Source organism: Lissotriton helveticus, chromosome 1_2 (assembly GCF_964261635.1).
Source record: "Lissotriton helveticus chromosome 1_2, aLisHel1.1, whole genome shotgun sequence".
Taxonomy (NCBI): Eukaryota; Metazoa; Chordata; class Amphibia; order Caudata; family Salamandridae; genus Lissotriton; species Lissotriton helveticus.
The window spans coordinates 409,151,023-409,171,977 of NC_136058.1; the positions used below are offsets into that span (position 1 = coordinate 409,151,023).

Genomic DNA, 20,955 nt, shown 5'->3' on the forward strand with positions numbered 1-20,955 from the left:
AAAGCATTAATAACAATATGTGCCTTGTTCCAAAGCAGCAGAGAGGTAAAATGGCATTTAAACTTCTAATAAGTTCATGCTAACTTAACACAGTGTAAAAGCAAAGCCTATCTACATGACACTGTTGCTTCCTGCGGCACTTCTCTTGTCTCTTTCTCGATCCCTCACCCCTCTTTCTGTACCTCTATTCCTTCTTTCTGCAACCCTTGGGCCTTTTTTTATACCCCTCTTCCCTCTTTCTGTGCCCATCTTGCCTCTTTATGCACCTCTGTTCCTTCTTTCTGTACTTCTTTTGTTTCTTGTGGCTACTCTCAAGCTTCTTTCTGCACACCTCTTGCTTCTTTCTGCACCCTTCTTGCCTCTTTGACACACTGCTTCCCTCTCTGTGCACCCTTCTTGCCTCTTTCGGCACCTCTGTTCCTTCTTTCTGCAAGTCATTGTTTATTTCTACACATCTCCTGTTTATTTCTGTATCCCTCTTGACTCTTTCTCCGTTCTTATTCGCTTGCGGATGGGTAGCCAGTGCAGACCTTGGAAAAGTGGCAAAGAGGTGGTCCTGGCAGGAGAGTTGGAGACTTAGGGCCCCATTAGGATGTCGGGCGGATTGCCTCCGCCAGGGTGGCGGTGGCCACCGCCACCCTGGCGGAGGCAATCCGCCCGACATCCTTCCCTGCATTCCCCCCCGACATATTACGATGGCGGAGGGGACCGCAGCGGTGGGAAACACCGCCCGCCTGTTTTCCGCCCCGGTCGCCTGGCGGCCGGGGCGGATAAGTGATAACATGGTGGCGGTGTCTATCAGACACCGCCAGCCATATTAGAATAGGCATCTGACAATGCCTTTCCGTGGCGGCAATGCCGCCACGGAAAGGCAGGCGGACTTCACTCTGGGGGCCCCCTGCGGGCCCCCAGAGTGAAGCACAGTAGGGGGGTGCACACAGGGGGGTACCTGTGGTACCCCCCTGCATTTGCATAATGAAAGCGGCAGGCACCGCGCGGTGCCTGCCGCTTTCGTCATGCAAATGCTGCAAAGCATTTTCAGCATTGTGGCGGGCGGTGCAGAGTGCACCGCCCGCCACAATGATGGGAATACAGGATGCGCCCGCCACTGTGGCGGGCACATCCTAATGCTGCCAACGGGACCCCCGCCCTCATGGCGGCCGGTCCCTAGTACCGTGAGGATGGCGGGCGGGCAAAGTCCGCCCGCCATCCTAATGGGGCCCTAAGTGGGCTGCGGTGTTTTGGACCACATGAAGGCTGTTAAGAGAAGACACAATGGCTGAAATCAGCAGGGTATAACAATAGCCTAAATGACTAATAACCAGTGCCTGAAGGAGAGTTTTACGGTCTGACATGGGGAAAAAAGGAAAAACCCTTCTCAGGAGGTTCAAGATGTGGAGACAAGAGCTCGCAATAGTCATAACTTGATCCTACATTTTATTTCTGATCTATGTACTCCTTGGTTTTTACCACTGTTTTCGGGATGGGGACAACACCGAGGTCAGTAGGGCACCAATCAGGGGGCCAAATCAGGGGCTTTGGCCCCCTGATTGGTACCCTACTATTCGGCATCCAGGCTGATATGGCTATCATGCCTTTACAGAAGGTAGATTGGGTATTGTGAGAATTTTTGTCAAATCCCATTAGACTCTGGGTTCCATCAGCATATGAGATTGGGAAGAAGCCCAGTTCCCTTACAAGATTCGCAAAGGGGAGCTTCATAAATGTTGAATAAAGTGGGACTGAGGCATGATCCCTAAGGCACACCTTTAGTCAGGTCTGATCTTTGGGAGCAGAAAGTGCAAAGAATGATGGTTTGGGTGCGGTGGGTTAAGAAGCTGGCATACCAGTGGAAAGCAGAGCCCTGAACTCCAATGTTACTTAGTCTATTGAGTAAGATGGAATGGTATATTGTCTCAAACTCCGCTGACAGATCCAGCAGCACCAGTAATGCTGCTTGCCCATTATCAAGGAAGGGCCTAAGGTTGTCCGTGACTGCAATTAGAGCCGATTCCGTACTAAATTTGGGTTGAAACCTGGACTGAGAGGGGTCTAGACAGCTAACGGCTTCGGTGTACTCTTAATGTGTTTTTCCAAACATTTGCACGGATAAGGTAACAGGGAGATGGTACGGTAGTTAGACATATAATCCTGAAGGGCATTATGTTTCTTCTGGATGGGAATTACCTGGGCAGCCTTCCATTCAGAAGGAAGAGATCCCTTGTCCAGGGAAGAATTAAGAATGGAGAAGATAGTGGGTGCCAACTGTTTGTAGAATTGGGAGGATATTTTGGCAGGTAGAATATCCTGGGGGGTACCTGATTTAATGGCTTTCATGAGCGACTCCATTGTATCTATGGAGAGTGGAGGGAAGCAGTCAAAATAATGTGTAGTGGTAGAGGAAACTGTAAGGGGGTACATATGTCATTAAGGTTCCCTGTCCTTAATGATTTTGTCATATATATACTCAATTTTCTGGATAAAATGATAAGCTAGTTTGTCACAAACTTCTTGTGAGAGTGTTGCCTCATTCTGACAGGCTTTCGGATTAGTGAAAGAATTGAAGAAACAAAAGAGTTCTTTAGAAGATTTACTGGGCTGATTGAGTTGTGACTCAATGCGCCTTTTGTGTGCTTTCTTAAGATTTTTGTGGCATAGGGCAAGAGATCTCACATAAGTGTTTTTGTCATTATCGGTGTGGGAGAGACACCAGCGCCTTTTTCAATTTTTTGCATTGCCTTTTTTCCTTCTGCAAATTGGGGGAAAACCATGCTGCCTGCTTTCTCCCGGTCTCGGTCGGAGAGGATTTAAATGGGGACAAGTGTTCTGGGCTCGTTCGAACTATGTTGTTGTACCTGGCCAGACAGTCCTCCAAATTATCTGAAGCCAGATAGGCATTCATTGGAAAGCTATTTGCAAAGCGTTCCGGCGTGTTTTTATGTCATTGTCTTTGCAGTTTGTAGGTAGTTTTAGCGGGGCTTGGAGAGGCCCCCACTTCTTTTATTTGAAAGTGAAGTAGAGAGCGGTCTGACCAAATGAGAGGGCAAGGTGCCTCACAGCAGACATTGGGGGAAGTGGTTCAGGATGAGGTCTAGAGTGTGTCCAGTGAGATGTGTGGGGCCAGTTTTGGACTTTTCCAGCAATAGAGTGTCTAGATCTGCCAGGAGAGTCAAGGTGTCCACATTAGAAAGGGTTTTGCTAGCTACGTTAAAGATAATCTGGGAGGCAAAAAGCTCCATGAGTTGTAGAGGAAGGTCCTGAAGGGGGCCTGGCGGTCGGTAGATAAGTGCACTTTTTCAACAATTAGAGGGGTTGGAAGTCGATTCGGAACACAAGAATTTTTAATTTATTGCCACAGTATTGTTTCAGGATAGTAATTTTGATGGAGTCCTTGTGAACTATGGCTATGCTTCCATCGACCTTAGCTGGCCTATCAAGTTTATGGATGTAGTAGCCATCGGGGATAGCCATAGTAATCGCTGAGGTGAAACTAGGCTTGAGCCCATTTCTGTTAGGAAACCAATATTGGTATGTCCTAAAAAGAGCAAGTCCAAAATTTTAGGGGGGTGCTTGGGCACTGATCTAAAATTGGCCAAGAAGCAGTTCCATCCCTCTCTGGGATTACTGGTGGAGTGGTTATAGTGGGAGGGGTGGTGATTTGTTTCCCGGTGAGGATTTTCTTTCTGAAATTCCAAGCTGTGGAATTGGCAGTCTCTAGAGGCAAAAGGTTGTTCCATTATCGGGGGGCCTTAGGAGCGCATGTGGGGATGCTTACCTTTCTTAGAGCAATAAGCTCCGTACTAGTATAGGTGTATTTCCGGCTGAGGCACCAATCTAGGTTGGGAGGAGCTTTGGCGGGCCTGTTGCTTGCGTCCACTGCGCGCGGGGAAGAGCCAGAAAGCATATAGACTGCTAACCCTAGGCTCCTCTCAGACAGGAAGTGAGTGAGCAAAGGGAAGACACCACAGATAAAATCCCTCCATGCAAACAGGCGATCCAGTGGTGGACCGCGGAGGAGGCGGTGTGTCACAGCCCGGCAGGAGAGCGGGAAACCTGACTCTATAGGAAAATAGCAAAGCTAGAAGTATTGTCACCAGTTCAATAAATAAAATAAAATCATAATTTAGCAACACATGATTAAGTAAAGGAATACCATTGTTGTAAGCGACCGAAGTGGCAGTGTGTGAATATTTAATGAGCCTTACTCTAAAGCATGTCTCTAAATCTATTAAGTATATCAATCGAATAAATCAATATCTGTCTCTTTGCCTTGTTCAAGGAGGAGACTCCTTATTGTACCAATTCGGAGTGTAACTGCATGCTAACCAAACATCCCACCATCTTCCACCTCTCACAGTTGTGTTGTACGAGTCAGGAGAGCTTAGTTTTTACTTTCATGATAAGTTGATTGTTTAGGTTATATTGAACTTTTAATAGTCTTGCAAGTCTGTCTTACAGTTTGTGGCTTCAATAGATTGGGTCAATTCCAACATTCACATATCCAGTTCTCTTTGGTGGGTTAATGCTTCCCTTTTCCAAATGGTGGAGGCACTCATTAATTTCTCTCTAATGCTCACTTTCCCATTCCCATAGCATGTGAGATGAGGGCACTGATATGTTGTTTTCAGTCAATTATGTATGGAGTGTTGTGTGTGGGTATTGTTTTTCCTGGTATAACTTGTAATGAGACATGTTCCTGTGGGAATGAAGTACGGAGGCAAGGTAAGTTTCTTCACTTTGTTTATTTCTCTGTGGTTGAACCACCTCAGGGCAGAGCTCAGGCAACGTCTGACCGAAACCTGCCACAGCCAGCAACGCTTGACATGGATCCCTCACACAAGGAGATTCCAAACCAAGTTCAACATTCAATGATAACCACTACAGTTCTATTGTGCTATTGTGTGCTTGCTTAGATACACATAAAGTGAAAATTGAATTGTGTTGTGCTCTGAGGTGCTTTTTGGTTTAATAAATACATCATACACAAAGTGAAGTCAAAGTCAAGAGGTAGTTAATCTGGTTACACGTTCTGTCTACACAGGAAGTCTGTGTGTATTGTCCATCTGTTGGATGGGTTACTCTCCAGGAGTTACAGTGGGAGAAATTGGATTGGATCTCTAAGAGGATGTGTCTGTCTCCTCCTGGATGTTGGGTGATCAGATTTGTCCAGATATGGGTCTGGTGCAATGTTCCTGTCTCCCTTTAACATTATATTTGAGTGTGGGTACTGAAGTATATTTCCCATTAGGGTCCTAAACATCTCAATATTAGTGGTGATTGGTCCATATGCAGAACCAAGCATCATGGACTGGATCTGCATTGAGCCCCTAATGAGGACAAAATATTCCCAGCAGAATCTATATGAGGATCGCCACTCCTTCTTTATGATGTGACTTGCAAGAGGGGCAAGAAGGGTCATGCTATCAAGTTTGTCGGCATTAACTTCTCTCTATACCCAGTCACGGCATGATCTACTACTCTCAAAGTCAAAGATGTGTTCCTTAATGAAAGGCTACATCCAGACATAGTGAGTGAAGTTAGGCGGTACTTACTTTCTCTTAAGATAATAAGTATGTACCTTTACATTCATTGAAACTATTGACAGACAGTTCAGCAGAGCTTGTCCTTATTTGATGGGCATGAAGGGGAAGAGACCCAATCTCTGTTCTTTAAGTTAGCAAAGGATGGTGTGTGTATGTTTGTAGTAGTACCTCACATGTATAGCTTTGGTATTTAAGGCAATATACAGTTGTCTACATTTACTGGGTTTGCTTTTATGATAAAGTTATAACTGAGGACTTGGTACCCACAGGATGCCTATGGATAAGTCCAAGTGAGGTGATTCTGTCCTCACTTGCTCAGACCCATAGGCAACTGGGACAAATGGGCAACTGTAACTGAGGTGGGAACCTGCGGCCCATGGATCAAACTCCTCTATTCAGGTGGCTTGAGTTTTTAATATGATCTAAATACCTTTAACCTGATGCTAAAGAGCAGCCCAGATTGACATGGGTAGGCAGACGGGCAGCCAGGAATAAAGAAAATGACCTAAACTAAAACCCCCGTGAGAATGCCCTGTGTTATGCATATGTGGCTGATAGTCAGTGAATTGCACCCCACACATTGTCGACTCTGATAGATCCCTAGGTAGTTCTTCAGACAATGACCTCTCTATTTTAAAACACATCAGTGCCATCACCAAGGGAGCTAACCATCAGTTACATATCCCTGGGTACTCAAACCTTTCATTCACCAAACTGACCTTACTCATGAACTTGTGCTTTCAAAACTAGACTTTGGAAGCACTGCTCTAGTAGACCTCCTAAAAACCTCACTTGCTCCTCATAAGGCTACACTTAATGTGGCAGCTAGGCTCATCACAGTTTCTAAAAATAATGATCACATCACGCCTCACCTTTGAGCTCTGAATTGGCTTCCTTTTGAAGCCGGGATGTATGTAAAAATGGTTACATAACTAATAAAGTGCGGCACCATAACAAAAACTGACCCATTCGGGTGGAAATAGATCCACCAGAAGTACGAGCGCATTACTCCTCAAGGCACAAATATTCAAAATGTCCGAAACTCCCTCCCTATTGAGATCAGATACTGACCATCCACATCTTATTTCTAACTCTATTCATTGTGCTTCTCACTGCTGACTTCAGAGCTCCTGCAGTATTGATAGTTTGCTGCTTGTCATCCCTTTCTGTGATCGTTCATAGCAGTGCTGTGAATGGGACCTGTCGATGACCTGAGAATCATGACTAAGAAGTTCAAGACTCGTTAGGGTGAGGTGCCACTGGTAATTGCAGAAAGTCTGGGTACTATATTTCCCATTCCAGAGTACTCCTGCCAGGCCATGAGGCTAGTTTAGGCCCAGTCCCTTTCCATGGCCCTGCATCCTAGTTGACCTCTCTTGTTCCAGGACTTGCACCTCACCTCCTCCAGAGGATTCTCCATGGTGCTGCCCCATATCACAGGACAGTGGTACCTTTGCATACCTGGATCCGGTTCACGATCGACTCTGATGCACTGCTCTATCACTAAAGTGGGGCTCTCTTTCCAAACCCTGTGTCATTGTGTGTCACTGGAGATCACTTCACTTTCCTCCAGTGCTCAAATGTTCCTCTCTTGGCTTTCAGGAGTTCATGGCATCTGTGGTCCGTTTGGACAGTGGCACCTTATGGGCATTTCAGTAGTAGCTGCCGCTTCTGTTTTCTGAATGGTGCCCCTGGATGTGGGCCCATCTGTCTAGTTGCCATTTGCAGTCTTTGTAGCATGAAGACCTACTTAAATTATCCACCTTTATTCCTTTTTTGTAACTACACACCCATATTGCTTGCCTATATTCCACGTGACCCCCTGCCCAACAGACCTCTACTCCCATGTCGCAGAGGCTCTCCTGCCACTGGGCCACACCATGGCCTCCATTCATTTCTTATTAAGCAGCTCCAGCTGTAGTTGACATCAAAGGGTCAGCAACTGCCATTTTGCTCACAAGGGAGCTCAGGTATCTTGCTCTCTGCCTCTGATCCTCTCACTGTTCTCCAAATGCTCTGTTCAAGGGCTTCCAAGGGGCCCGCTCACCACCTGGTGTCAGTTTTGAGTGAATGGCCCTCACTTCACATGTGTTTGAGTCTGCAGCAGAACACCAAAAGTCAGGAACCTTCAAACACCAGTTGAAAGCCTCCATTCACCCAGGGCCTAGCTTTACCCCCTCACTACTCTCTGAATGTATTTGAGCAGCTGCCAGTGGAGTCGCTGAGACCTTTAGCTGCTGCCTTAAAAGAGAGACTAGACAAGAAGAGGAAGTAGCAAACTGTTGTGTCACTTCTACACACAACATCTTTTTCTTTAAGGGCAGGCAGGTCTACATGTCTACATGTACCAGTGAGCTCTACATCTGCTTATAGTCTCAACATGTCAACAAGGGAGTGGAAATTAAAAAACAAACAACATGCTCCTTGATAGCATTGTTAATTTTTGAAGGTGACATCAATACTTCATTGTGGTGCCTTCTATTGTCTGCTGGCTCAGGTCATGAGCTTACTTTGTCCATGCCCTAACACTTCTCAGTCTGCTGTGGCACCGTGGATGTGCAAATGGGTGAGCTAAAAACAAAATCACCACTTTGCAGAGACACTTCTTACTTGATTTGATTTAACTATTTATAGAGCACAGCTGTCACTCCAAATTGGGAATCCAAACACTGTACGGAAGAAGTGAAGGTGATTAGGTAGGCATGATGTTCCCGTTGAGGAACATGTGGCCCTGAATATCCAGGTTTTCAGTGATTTCCTATTAAGGGTTTTTGATTCCATCGCCCTTAGCTGTGCAAGCATGAGGTTCCATGCTCTTGTTCCCAACACTGCAGCAGATTTTTCTCTTTTGGTTTTATTCCTAAAGGTGGGATGTGAAGGATCTGAGTGTCCTAGCAGTAACATAAGGAGTGAATGTAGCTGCTAGGTACTTAGGCCCCGAGTCTCTAATGGCTCTAAAAGTAATTACCAGGAGTTTAAAAAAAATGTTGTGGGGCTGGGCAGCAAATGCAGAGATTGAGGGCTGTAGTGGCAGATGATCGAAGTGGCATTTTCAGCATTAAACAGGCCACTGCATTCTGTACAACCTGTAACTTTTATATTACTTGTTTGGTACTTCCTGCGAAAGGCTATTGCAGTAGTCTAATCAGGATAGGATAAGTGCTACAGTTATGGGTTTCCTTGCAGAGTAGGAAATACAATCAGAAAACCTTTTGAGGGTTTTTATAAGGCTGCAGCACATTCCTGACACTGCAAGAGCTTCTGACCGAAACGAGAGGGAGCAACATCAAATTTTACCCCCAAGTTCTTGGCGCTCTCTACTGTATTAGGTGGAGCAGGTGCATCTTCTGGCCACCATTGGTTCGGGTTGAAAGAATTGTCCTTCCCTACCAATAGGATCTCGATTTTATCCGTATTGCATTTAAGATGATTGAATCTCATCCACAGGATGACCTCTCTGTCATACATTGCTAAAAATTAAGCTCTGTTTTAGCTGTTTCTTTGTCTAGGGTCAGAATCAATTGTGTATCATCTGCATATGAGGTTGTGTCAGTGTTAAAAGAAAATATTAGCTAAATCAGCAGAGCTATATAGATGTTGAATAAAAGAGGGCGGAGAGAAGAGTCTAGGGTTACTGTTTATCTACGGTTGGTAAGAAAGGATTTTATCCAGGCCAAGGCAAAGGTGAAATGTTTTGTTTGATTCTGGATAGAAGAATGTCATGCGAAATGGTATGAAGCGCGGCCGGTAAGTCCAATGGAGCAGACTCAGTTGGTTGTTTAGGACAGAAGCCAGATTGGCTGCGGTGTAGTATCATGGCCAAGGATGGGTAGTAGTGATATAGGACGAAGATTGGAAAGTGCAGAAGGGTCTATGTTCTGTTTTTTAAGTGGTTTCCATTCAGCAGGAATTATGCTGCAGTTAGTGATGAATTAATTATGTTGCTAATTACTGAATTAACAATTTCTACCACCTTGTGAAGATCCGGATTACAAGCATCAATGGTAGGGTTCACATCCATCGGCTGTGTGTGTGAAGCGTTACATTCTGTTTGGATGTTAAGAATGTTTTGTCTAAAGAAGACAAAGATCTGGTCACATAACATCTGTGATGGAGGGATGTCCTTAACTAACATTTTGGGTAAGCAAAGTATTTTACCACTGTGAAAATAATTATCTGATCATTTTGAGCATCTAAGAGTTTGTTAGAGAAATACTCTTTTTTCGCTAGCTTCATTTGTGGATGGTATTTTTTCCGCTTCATTTGAAGAGGTTCCGTTCACCTGCACTGTATGCTCTTCTCCATCAGAGTTCCAGTTATTTGCACTGGCGGGGGAGTTCTGCTAGTGTATGCGTATAACAGGGTGCTGAATTTTTTTTCTTTATGTGTAGCTTGCTCTATAGGGGCTAGTTCATCACTAATCGTTGCTATCTATGTGTTAAAGCATCAGATGTCCTCTAAGGTGTTTCCTGATATAGTGGATAAGGTAGCTCTAGCATCACAGCCCATTTATAGCTTGGTAATAGGGTTGGTTTTGATTAGAAGGTTAGTTTAAATGACCAAGGTTAATGTTGAAGGAATTAGCATATAGTCCAACCAGACTTGGGTCTCCGGGGTGCCGACTGTTAGAGAAGTGAAATTTGAACATTCTCCATCAATGGTGTGCCAGGCCTGGTGGGCAGGGACTGAAACCAATTGGTGAAGTCCAAGAATTTCTAATGTTTCAATGAGGTTATCTCCTCCAGGATTGCTTTGGTATTCTAAATGGAGATTAAAATTGTCTAGAAGAGTAAAATTTGAATACCTGATCATAAGGTGGCCCAAGGCACCACTTAAATTTTTCAGGAATTCCAACCTGGGGCCAGAGTGTTGGTTGATCAGGACGCCTACAAAAGAGAAGGAGACATCAATTTTGAAACACAAACCCATAGTTTCTGGTCCTTTCAGGGAGGAGAGGTGAAAGTTTATACATTGCAAAGAGTCAGGATGAATAATGACCAGCTCTCCTCCCCATGTTTCATTTCTGTCTACTCTACAGATGGTATAATTTGGAGGAAGTACTAATGCAATGTTAAGGTTACACCATTCCTTAAGCCATGTCCCAGTAATGAATAGAAAATAAAGTTGTAAGTCAGTGATCATCTCATGCAGTCTTGGGTATGTTTTCAAAGAGAGCAAGCAGGTATCAAAGGGCTAATCTAAGAAATTCTCAGTTCGGTTCTACAATTAAGACACGTAAGTATGCCTTTGATTTTATGGGGTATAAAATAGCAGTTACATTTTACGGCTGTGTTAAGCGTTTTGAGAAGGTCAGAGGGCATAAAGATACCTGGGTGAGATTGGGCAGCTTGGCTGGTACTGGTTGTGTTCCTGGCATGGACGGGTGCAGACTGTCTTTCCTTTGGCATGCTTTTGGCACACTAGGGGTGCATCCGCTGCACATCCTCAGTGGAAGGCCCATGAAATACTGGTGCTTGCCATCCACAACAGCACTGCAGCACAAACATGGCGGCTCAGAGTGAATCTTTCTCCGCCTCGAATGGGAAGGAATAAAAATGCAAAGAGGGAGATGAAATGAAAGAAGCGTCTGCAACATGTGAACTCTGTGTGATGTGCGGGCAATAACGAGCTCAGATTCAAACTCCAGGTAAGCAGTACATCTTCATAGTCATTTACCCCAAAAAATGATACAATTTTAAAAGCTTGTTTTCAAAGAACTAAGTCAATATTTAAAACCAAGAATCACACAGTAGAGTTTAGAGCCGGCATACACGCTAAGGCATGCAGCCTAATCTTAGCCCCTTCGGTTAAGGGTACCCTTGAAACCCAAGGGAGCATGGTTGATATGCAGGTGGATATTTGCCTCAAGTCTCCCAGACATGGAGAATCCTGGGCCTCATTTACACAGATTTGGCAAAGGACAACAGCTCATGTCATTCTGCTGCGCTGCTCTATGCTAATTCGAAAGGTAAGGAATGTACAAAATGTACACAATATGGCACAACTCTCTCCTTTTAGGTAAGGCCCGTGCACAATTAGCAATTGCGTGCCAACACAGGCACCATTGCACCATGGTACAAGCGTGTCTGTGTTGATGGCACAATTGTTTTTATGCTGAGAGAGGCACCTTCATGCACAAAAACAATCACATGAGGCATTTTGATCATTCTAAGTGAGCTGCAGAAGGCTGCACACATTGAAAGGGGAAAAAATTATTAGAAATGTAAGCATTTCTCCTCGTTACACGTAGTCTGTGGAGGAACGTTTTGGTGCTGACCCAGGTTTATGTGATTTTGTAAATCTGGAGCAGTGTCAAATTCCATGGGTGTTGAGAGGCAACACCCACAGCAACACCCATGGAACACCCATGGAACGCCTCCTTGATGTAAAGTAAGGCAAGGCCGTGCTTTTCTCTATATCTATGAGGCCATGCAAAGCCACGCCTCATAGGTAATATTGAGAGCCCTGTGCCACCAGAGAGGCATGAAAAGATACGCTGCAATGGTGCCGGACTCTTGTAAATGAGTGACACACACAATGTACAGGTTTAGTGAGTGATCAAAACACACACTGTTCTACAGCAGTCAATGGAAAAGAATTTCTATTCCGGGCAAAAATTAAGTCAATAAACTCTGTGCATCATGAGTTGAACATAACATTTATTTTATTTTCATACAAAGTGCAGTGTTTAATACTACTGTTGTTAGGGTGGGAGAATTTAGCCATGACTTAGCACCCCATTTCTGAACACATTAGGTTTCTCAATTTCTGTTCTGTGTTATTTCAGTGCCTGCTCTGGATAGGACCCCCAATGGCTATAAATGTGACGAGTGTTTTACCGACGAGTCCTCGGACTCCTGCATACCGACTGGAGAAATTCAGTGCACTGGGGAGCAGAACACGTGCCACAGCTACTCAGGAAAAGCAATCATACCTGGTGAGAGAAACTGATTTTCTAAGTATGATTTATATATCCCACTGAACCAATCTTCTTGGTTTCTGGTCCTTTCTTTCAAACTAAATGATGTTCACGCTATTTGATTTACATTTTTTCTTTGAATCCGCCTGAATGTCTTCAGTGAGCTTGGTTCCATTAATTTCAAAGTAGAAATCATGTCCCATTCACCAAATACACCCTGATGATGTGGTATGTGTATAACAACAACCTAGACAAAAGAGCAATGGCGTTCTGTACAGGGTTGGAGGCAAACTAAACCAAAACTAAGATTTAGAATGACCACAGTATTTACAAAATGGACTCAAGGATACTTGAAGCCAGATCTACAATTGGATTTTATTGCTCTTCCATTTTGCATGGTATTGCAAGGGCAAAGGAATCCTTAAATCAGATGATTCTCTAAGCAACACAAGGTAAATCCATAGCAATACGAGGGGATGCGAGTCCCTGGCTTGCTCTACTCTGCCATATGGAGGCGTTTCTTGTGTGGAGCATGGATGTTTACGTGTGTGTGCGGCAGATCTCACATTAAGTAAGCCACCTGCTGTATGGTGAACGTTCAGTACCTACTGCCAGAAGGCCACCAATTGATAGTCTCATTGAGTAAAATGCAAATAACACAGCATGAAATGGAGTGACAAAGCACAACAGCACTAGGTGTATCTATTGACGAAACAAAGCCTTGAAAAATTCTTAGGTATGATTGAACAGAGTCAGTTAATAAGAGCAGCCTCGTGCACTCATTTCAAATCAGCCAATCAATCAATCAATCTTTATTAAGTTTACTTGTGAAACCATAAACATATAATACGTTCAGTGATTGCATGAAAAAATAACATACATACGTCATAAAAGAAAAAGAAAACATACAACCAATTCATAAGATGAAGAAACTGTTAGGAGAGAACATTTTCTAACTCGCACAACATTATTTACAAAACTCAGTACAAAGTTAGATATGGGCACAGTAGGAAATGATTGAGGACAAATAAGAGCAGTTGTGCTTAGGGTCAATTTGTTTAAAAACTGAGTCCTAGGGATTCGCTAAAATGTATAGAGCAGGACAAAATGCAAAGTGCTTTTTAATGAGACTCTTTCTCAAGGTCAGGATCCTTAAACAAGTGTCACAATGTAAGGTGTGCCACCATAAAATATATAGTGGTCCACGTTAAACAGGGGAAAATAAAGTGATAAACAAATCTAACTGAATTCCTCCTCAAGATAAAGTCATGGATTGGTCAGAGACTGTTTCTTAGTTTACCTTTCAGTTCTGCTTTTGAAAGTGTGCCACTAATTATGCCTTTTTCCGAGTACAATTTAAACCTACGAGAATATGCAATGTTCTAATCAAAGAATTATAAAGGGAGAGACAAATAAACAAAGATTAGTCTTTTCAGACTGGTTTCAGATTTGGCCCAGATAGACTCTATTGGTTGTACCTCAATGTAAGGTAGACCCAGTTATTTGTGTTAGATCAACCCAGAGGTTCAGCAAGCAATCTTTAAAGTCAATGCAATTGTTGGCAATCAGCATAGACTCACACAATAAATAGCAGCAGAAATACATTTACTATGTTATATATTACACACGACTTGACCCTAATCCGACCCTAATTTAGAGGCAAATCTAAATCTCGTACAGGTGATTTTCAGGCTGCTGGTTCCTAAGAATGAATTGGGGTTTCCAATTTCCAGAGCCTTCAAATAGAATTCTCAGGTTAAAAAAGGTATTATGTTTGGGTATCTATAACCTTTAATGGAAAACTGTTGGGTTTTGATACTCCATCTTAAATCATTGTGAATATTTTATTAAGGATCAACTTTAAATTGAATCTTTCCATACAGACCATAAAAGTAGCTAGGAGCAATTGCAAGCCAGTCGCTGTAAGTGCAATGAGAACGTCATTTTCAGAGTACATAAGAGAAAGAATTGGAACAGTAAATCTGGTATTTGTGAAGCGTGAACCACTCACCCCTCAGTGTCTGAAGACGCTGGAGGGGTAAAGTCTAAAGAGGTGGTCAGTAGGGTCTGTTCAAAGGTTTTTATATAGATATGGCCTTTACCATCCAGAACGGTGTCCAGCACTTCTTTCCAATCCTCTCCCAGTATGATATGGTATTTGCGGAGTTCAGTGATGGGGCAGTTAAGGTGGGAGAGAATGGCGGACATGTCACTGCTAGGAGCGTAGAGAGAGCCGATGCTGAACACCATAGTGCGAGTCCAGAGCTTGGAAAACACATATTGTCCCTCATCGTCTGACCAGTTTTCTAGAACACTACATTGAAGGGATTTGTTAATTGGAGCTGGGCATGGTGTCACTGAGTATGGTAGAGTCATGACTGGTTGATGTCTTGCAGCTTTAGAGGACTTGTCACACCCAGTCCAGTGAGTTTCTCTGCCTCCCTTGCTGAAAGGTGTGTCTCTTAGAAAAGGGCTAATGTCAGTGTGCTTAGATATCAGGTAGGATATGATATTTTCCTATTTAATATGAGTGCAGCACATTAACTTTGAGCGTGGTGAAAGTAAGGGGGTAGCAGGCTATGGTAGTGGCCATTAGCGAGTGAAGTTGGTAAAGTATATGACAGGAAGAAGGAAGGCAAGTGTATTTTGTCAAGGACATTGTAGAGAAGGGAGAGCACAGTATTTGTGAGGTGCTTTGGGTGCACAGGAGTGGCGCAGTTGAAGGGGAGCCTAAACCCCAACATTATCTAAGGGCATGAGCGGGAGGTAGGCAGATGAGGAGGGTTTGCCACAGGGAGGTTGAGCCAATAATGATGCAGAATGGACAAAGCAAAAAAAGAGTGAAAAGGGTATGAGTAGTAAATGTATATCCAGGTGGTGTTAAGTATCTGTTTCTTGTGTGTTGACACCCCTCTTGGAGACAAAGGATGGTATGGAGTATTCATGATAGTCATACTCTTAAGAGATAAGTATGGTCATGGTGCTACGACTGGGGAAGAGAGGAGAGAAAATGATACAATGGGTGCCAAGGGGGCATGGCAAGCTAGAGTCTTTGCAACTGTTTGGGGGCAGGGCAGTAAATGGTGAGAGAGCAGACCTTCCATGGGATATGTCGCTAAGTCAACAATACAGATGACGGATGAGAAAATGTCAATGTATGATGATGTACAGAGGCCATTCAGAAAGATGGGGAAGGAGAGGAGGGTGCCCAGCCTTAGGGAGGTGAACTGTTACAAGAACAGATGTGAGCAAGTATAGCAACACTACCAGAACCGTGGCCACAAAAAGTACCACAAACAGGAGCATCAGCATCAACATTAACATCAACATCGTGGTCCACTAGTAGGTCTCAAGTCCACAAACCGACATCCCATGGGGATCAGGAAATGTACTGTCTGCCATAACATGTAGAACAGACCATGCAGAGAGTATCATGCCAGAAAGGGGCACAGTAGGTAGATGTGATGTAAAACCATTTCATAGTTGAAGGGACATATTGCATGTTTCTCATTATGCTACTCGTCATGGCCTGCCGTGGTCAGATACACTCGGAGCATGTGAACACAAGTTTTTCCTTCAAATCTGTCTGAGCTAGTTCTGCTACAGCTACATTCAGAAGAGCTCCTCTGTGATTAGTCTGGTAGAATGCATGTGCAGCCCCATCCTCTTGTTGAGATAGTGGTGGTGGTGTCCATGGCATACAGGGACAGGCAGTCCATGAAATGGGCCAGTTTGGTGGAGTCAAGGAAATCTCTGGCGCGGCGATCCAAAGTAATGCACATGGTGTCCAGTTCAAGAAAGCCATATTTCATATCCCAATTTTAAGCTGCGGGCACATGGCTAGAAACACATTCCTTTTAGTGCTGGTCTCTGATGAAAAGTCCACTGTGATGTGCATCCTGTTTAATAAAATGGGTATGGGCATGAGTAGAAAATAGGCAATCAGCAGAGGAGGTCTATTGAAACAAACAGTAGAGGAGTGAGTAGTATAAGACCACATTCAATGGCCCTCTGAATTTCCAGTTGGGGCTACAGGACAGACCAGTGGTGCATGAGATAAGATCCAAGAGGAACATGTGGGTGTCATTTCATTCTAGACATTCTGGAATTCCATAATAGCAGATGTTTAGGTTAAGCGACCGGTCTTCAAGGTCAACTTATAATTGGGAGATGGTTGTCCAGTTCCAGCACCTCCAGGTGCCCCAATCAGGCTTCTGTGTTGACTAGCCACCAGCAACTATGTCCACTCGGGCTTGAATAACGCTTATGCTGTCCTATGTGGTTGTGATGACATCATCATGCAATATCTTCAGGCCTATGAAAGATAGCTGGAGGAGGTAAGTTTCTTGAGGATGGTGTCTGTTTTTTTCAGTGATGGTGATGCAGAGGCTGATTTCTTATTGCCACCCCCACTACACCTTTGAAGAGTAGCTGGTGAGACGATTTAAATGAGAATATTGTACTAGGATCCGGGTTTAGTAACAGAAGTAAAGAAGGCAAGGTCCAGGTGCACAGGGATGTGAGACAGGTGAGAGAAAGCAATCACTGTCCAGTTCAGGTGGGGTTAGATAGTGTAGCTGCCCAGTAGGTCTTCACTGCAGGAAAGTGTGAATCGGCCAGGCCAAGACTAATAGTGCAGTAGCATCAATAAATAAAGGTGTATCATCTCAGGTCCTGATACTCAAGTGGATTGACCCATAAAAAAGGGACAGGAGGAAGACGAACAATGAACTCTGTTTAATATCATCCATTGGCAGGTGATCTAGTCATTGGTGAGAATGTCTGAGGGCCAACAATCTCTGTGAGGCATTGGGGGAAAACCTATAGACCAGGGCCCATAGAAAAGGAGCAGGAGGGTCACTCACAGCAGTGACTGAATACCATCCAGGTGCAGGGGATTCAGTCACTGCTGTGAGTGTCCAAGGTCCTTTTGTCTCTGGAAGGTATGGGGGGAAACCTGTAGACTGGGGCTGAGTTCGTGTGGAGGGCCTTTTGAAAAAATGCCTAAGCAAATAGTAGGGGTATTGGCTTAACTTCAACAAGGCCCATAGAAATCATGGTTGCACCATTGTTCTGATATTTGAGCTGCTCCACTGTGATGATAAGAATTGTGTCCCTCAAAGGTGCCCCTAGCATTGAATTGTATGGCTCACTTGTGGTAGACACTGCTGAAGCCGAGGGGGATAGTCCAGCAGCGTGGACCTGGCAGGACAGCAAAGGTCCTCTGTGATGGGCCCTGGAGACATTAGTCCTGCCAGCTCCAATCAGCTCCAACCAGCATTTTGTGATGTATTTGGGAGGCACAGGCATTAGCCATAGATGCCTAGCAGGCCCGGATGGAGAGAAGGGGTTGTAGTACCGTGTAGTGTATTAAGGCTTCAGGGCCACTGTAGCTGAGGAGGTTGTTGGAGCATTTGATATGGCTCCTAGCATGCACAGATGTCCGTGAGGCATGTTCCCACTGGGGGAGTGAGCAGGAATGGCTAGGTGTAGAAGGAGGGACCATGTAGTTCTCCAACCTATGACTGTAGAGCTAATCAGTCCCACCTAATCAATATAAATCCAGAGAAATGCTTTTCATATAATTTTTTGTTGTCCTGCCTGTTGAGGAAATAGATGATAAGATAAAAAAGTACACGGAACACTATAAGATTCTTTCTGTCTCTGCAATGCCAACTTTTCTGCTGTGAATAAATGTCCATCATGCAGTACATGCCAAAGGAATACACCACGCAAAATCAATAATTTTCTAAATAATGGGACGCTATAGTACAAAGTATGTGGCAGGTGATCAGGATGGGGATAACACAGCTTTCCTAATACCAATGGTCCACTCTTGTGAGCACAGAGAGCTACATACTAACAATGGTAGGTTCTGTATTTCACCACTGGACACAGACTCAATGGACAGCCAGCAGCAACACCAAGAACATAACCAATGCCTACATAGTCATTGTTTGTGTGTCTCAGCTATTTTAGAGGACAAGTTCTCCCAGGTGATTCCATACATGTAGGGCAGGCTGTGCAACTTTTCTAGGTTGCAAAGTTCAGCCAGTCTCCAAATAATGTTCATGTTGGAGCCACAGTGACAACAGGAGTGTGTTGTTCTTGCTATACCCCCCGCAGAAAGAAAGATGGTTCATGTTTATTCACACTTTGCAACGCTGGTAGCCTAGAGGATAACAGCATGATGAACCACAAGGATGGATCTTTTTGTGAACTCACACTAATAGGTTAATCACCAAGGTGAGGTAGCATAAAAAGATATAAAAATAAAATAGTTGTATTATTTAGTTAGGACTGAGGTACAAATCATTACAACATTTGCAGAAAAAACAAGTGAACATTCTTGGGTTTTGAAAATCAGTTGAATTAATGTAACATGTCCAATATTTAGTGTAAAAGAAAAAAGTAAACAAAGATTTCAAAAACAGTAATACAAATTCAATGATTCATCGATAATCTCTGTAAAATAATGTAGGCGATTCATATTTATTGTTGGCAATCTACAGTTGAAATTAATACTTATCAGTCTGGCCGACCGTGTACTTGTTCCATGCAGTGCTCTTGATTCCCACCATAAGGACAATTATAAACCTTTTGTGACAGTCACAATTCGGCCTGGAATCCAAGAGCCTGGAACAACTATCATTGTGTGTATGTGAGTGACCAATCTGAGATCTTAGGAACTTTGGGCCAGGATGGGCATGATTTCTTCACTAGATGGAGCACATATTTATGTAGTACCATTGCTAATGACTGAATATTGTGTGTGTGTTTTTTTCATAGGTTACACTTTGACACCATTTGGCATGAAAGGATGTGCTACTCCAGATTTCTGTGAAATATTCGACCAAGTGGCGACCCAAGTCTTTGTTGATGAATCACTGTGTGTACCTGCCAAGAAGCTGTGAGGCCATTATTCACACCTCTGATGCTGTCTCACCCCGGCTTAGTAATAGTCAGTAGAAATATTCCCGAAGCTCTGCCAGTACCTGCCATGAAGAGGAACAATGTAAGAATGAAGCAGAAGAACTCATGTCAGCCACCCTGGGACACCGAATACCAGGAAGCAATGTGTGTAGTACTGTTTATGCTGCCATGTTGTTTATGTACCACCGGCCTCTATATTCAGCCATTTATAGTGCCCGGGCACCTAAGAAGGAATACTCTCCTTGGTGCATTGAGAGACTAAAGCCCTCGTACTGCAACCACCCAAGGGAATGGCTTGGGATCAGATAAGATGCTCCTTCTGATAGGATACTAATGCTAGCTTAATTTGTAACCTTGAAGAAAACTGGTTTCAACTGTTCTCTCTCCATTTTGAAATAACATAACTGAATTATGATGGTTTTGTCTATGCATATCCTGCCAATAAATATAAATGCAGATTACATATCAACTCCCTGTGTTGATGTGGGATACTCAGAGAGTACAACACACGGCTGCGTGCTCAAAGTCTGGTTGATTTTTGAATTCCTACAGTTTTATAACTTCCTTTCCACCAGTAAGCGCAGCTCGATTATAAGTGAATCTGTACCAGAACCAGATAGAAAAGGTTTACCCTCCCTTCTGCGAAGCAGTTGGAAGTTTTGGATCAAGATATTAATAATTATCCATTGTGGCTTTCCTTGAGTTCATCCTTCTTCTTCTCCACATTGAAGACCATCAGTGACCACTCACAGGAGACTCCCAACTATCTAACTAGCTTCTGTTAGTGAGACCTTACTATGTGCTCCTGGACAGTCCTGCGTTATTCCTCTTTCTTAACCTTGGAGGTGATCACCTCTTCGAATATCAGATCATAGACAAGATCTACCACAGACTTATGAGTTTATGGCCCCGATGTTAATGCACTCTGTAATCCTGGGATTGATCTGCTTTGTGCTGTAGCAAAACTCATAGCATAAATGTACACACCTGCTTTGTACTTTACATTGAATGCATTAATAAACTTTAGTTGACACTGCTGCATCTACTGTGGATCTGTCTTTTTATGGATAGCTATTGGTTGAGTTTTCATTAAGAATGGTGCTGTAAAAAGAGTAAAGGTAAATAAACAGCTATAAAGAAGAGTTTATGTTAAAGACAGGATGAAATATCAATGCTATTAATGCTATGCCCATAATGGAATGAAGACCAGAGTCTTATATGAGACCCATGATGGAACCCTGATTGACATCGAACCATAACGGATGCCATGATTGCCGTCACTGTGAAGTCTAATGGGGGATGGGTTGCAACAAAGTGAAGTTCAATTAAATGGTGGTTTGCAATGAACTTGACACCATGAATGTTTAAGCAATCCGTAGTTTGCAACAAGTGAGTCCCAGTTTGGAATTCTGGGTCTGCCGTTAGCTGATTAAGCCTTATCATTTTGATGATAGTCCCCTAATTAAGTCTTTAAAACATATCTTAAATGTCCTCATCGTGATTTAGGATAAAATAAGAATTTACTAGGTCTGATGGTGAACCACATGTCTCCTCATGAAA

At 43.6% G+C, this 20,955-nt stretch overlaps 1 protein-coding gene across 1 annotated transcript in view; it reads left to right on the forward strand.

Moving 5' to 3' along the window:
* The window catches only part of LOC144804675 (phospholipase A2 inhibitor and Ly6/PLAUR domain-containing protein-like), a 47,169-nt gene extending 26,735 nt beyond the window's left edge, over nt 1-20,434 (forward strand). The window contains exons 4-5 of the mRNA XM_078671924.1: nt 12,331-12,480; nt 19,252-20,434. Coding sequence (XP_078528050.1) covers nt 12,331-12,480; nt 19,252-19,376 — 275 coding nt within the window. The 3' untranslated portion in view covers nt 19,377-20,434. The remainder of the gene's footprint in view (nt 1-12,330; nt 12,481-19,251) is intronic.
* Nucleotides 20,435-20,955: the final 521 nt, after the last annotated feature.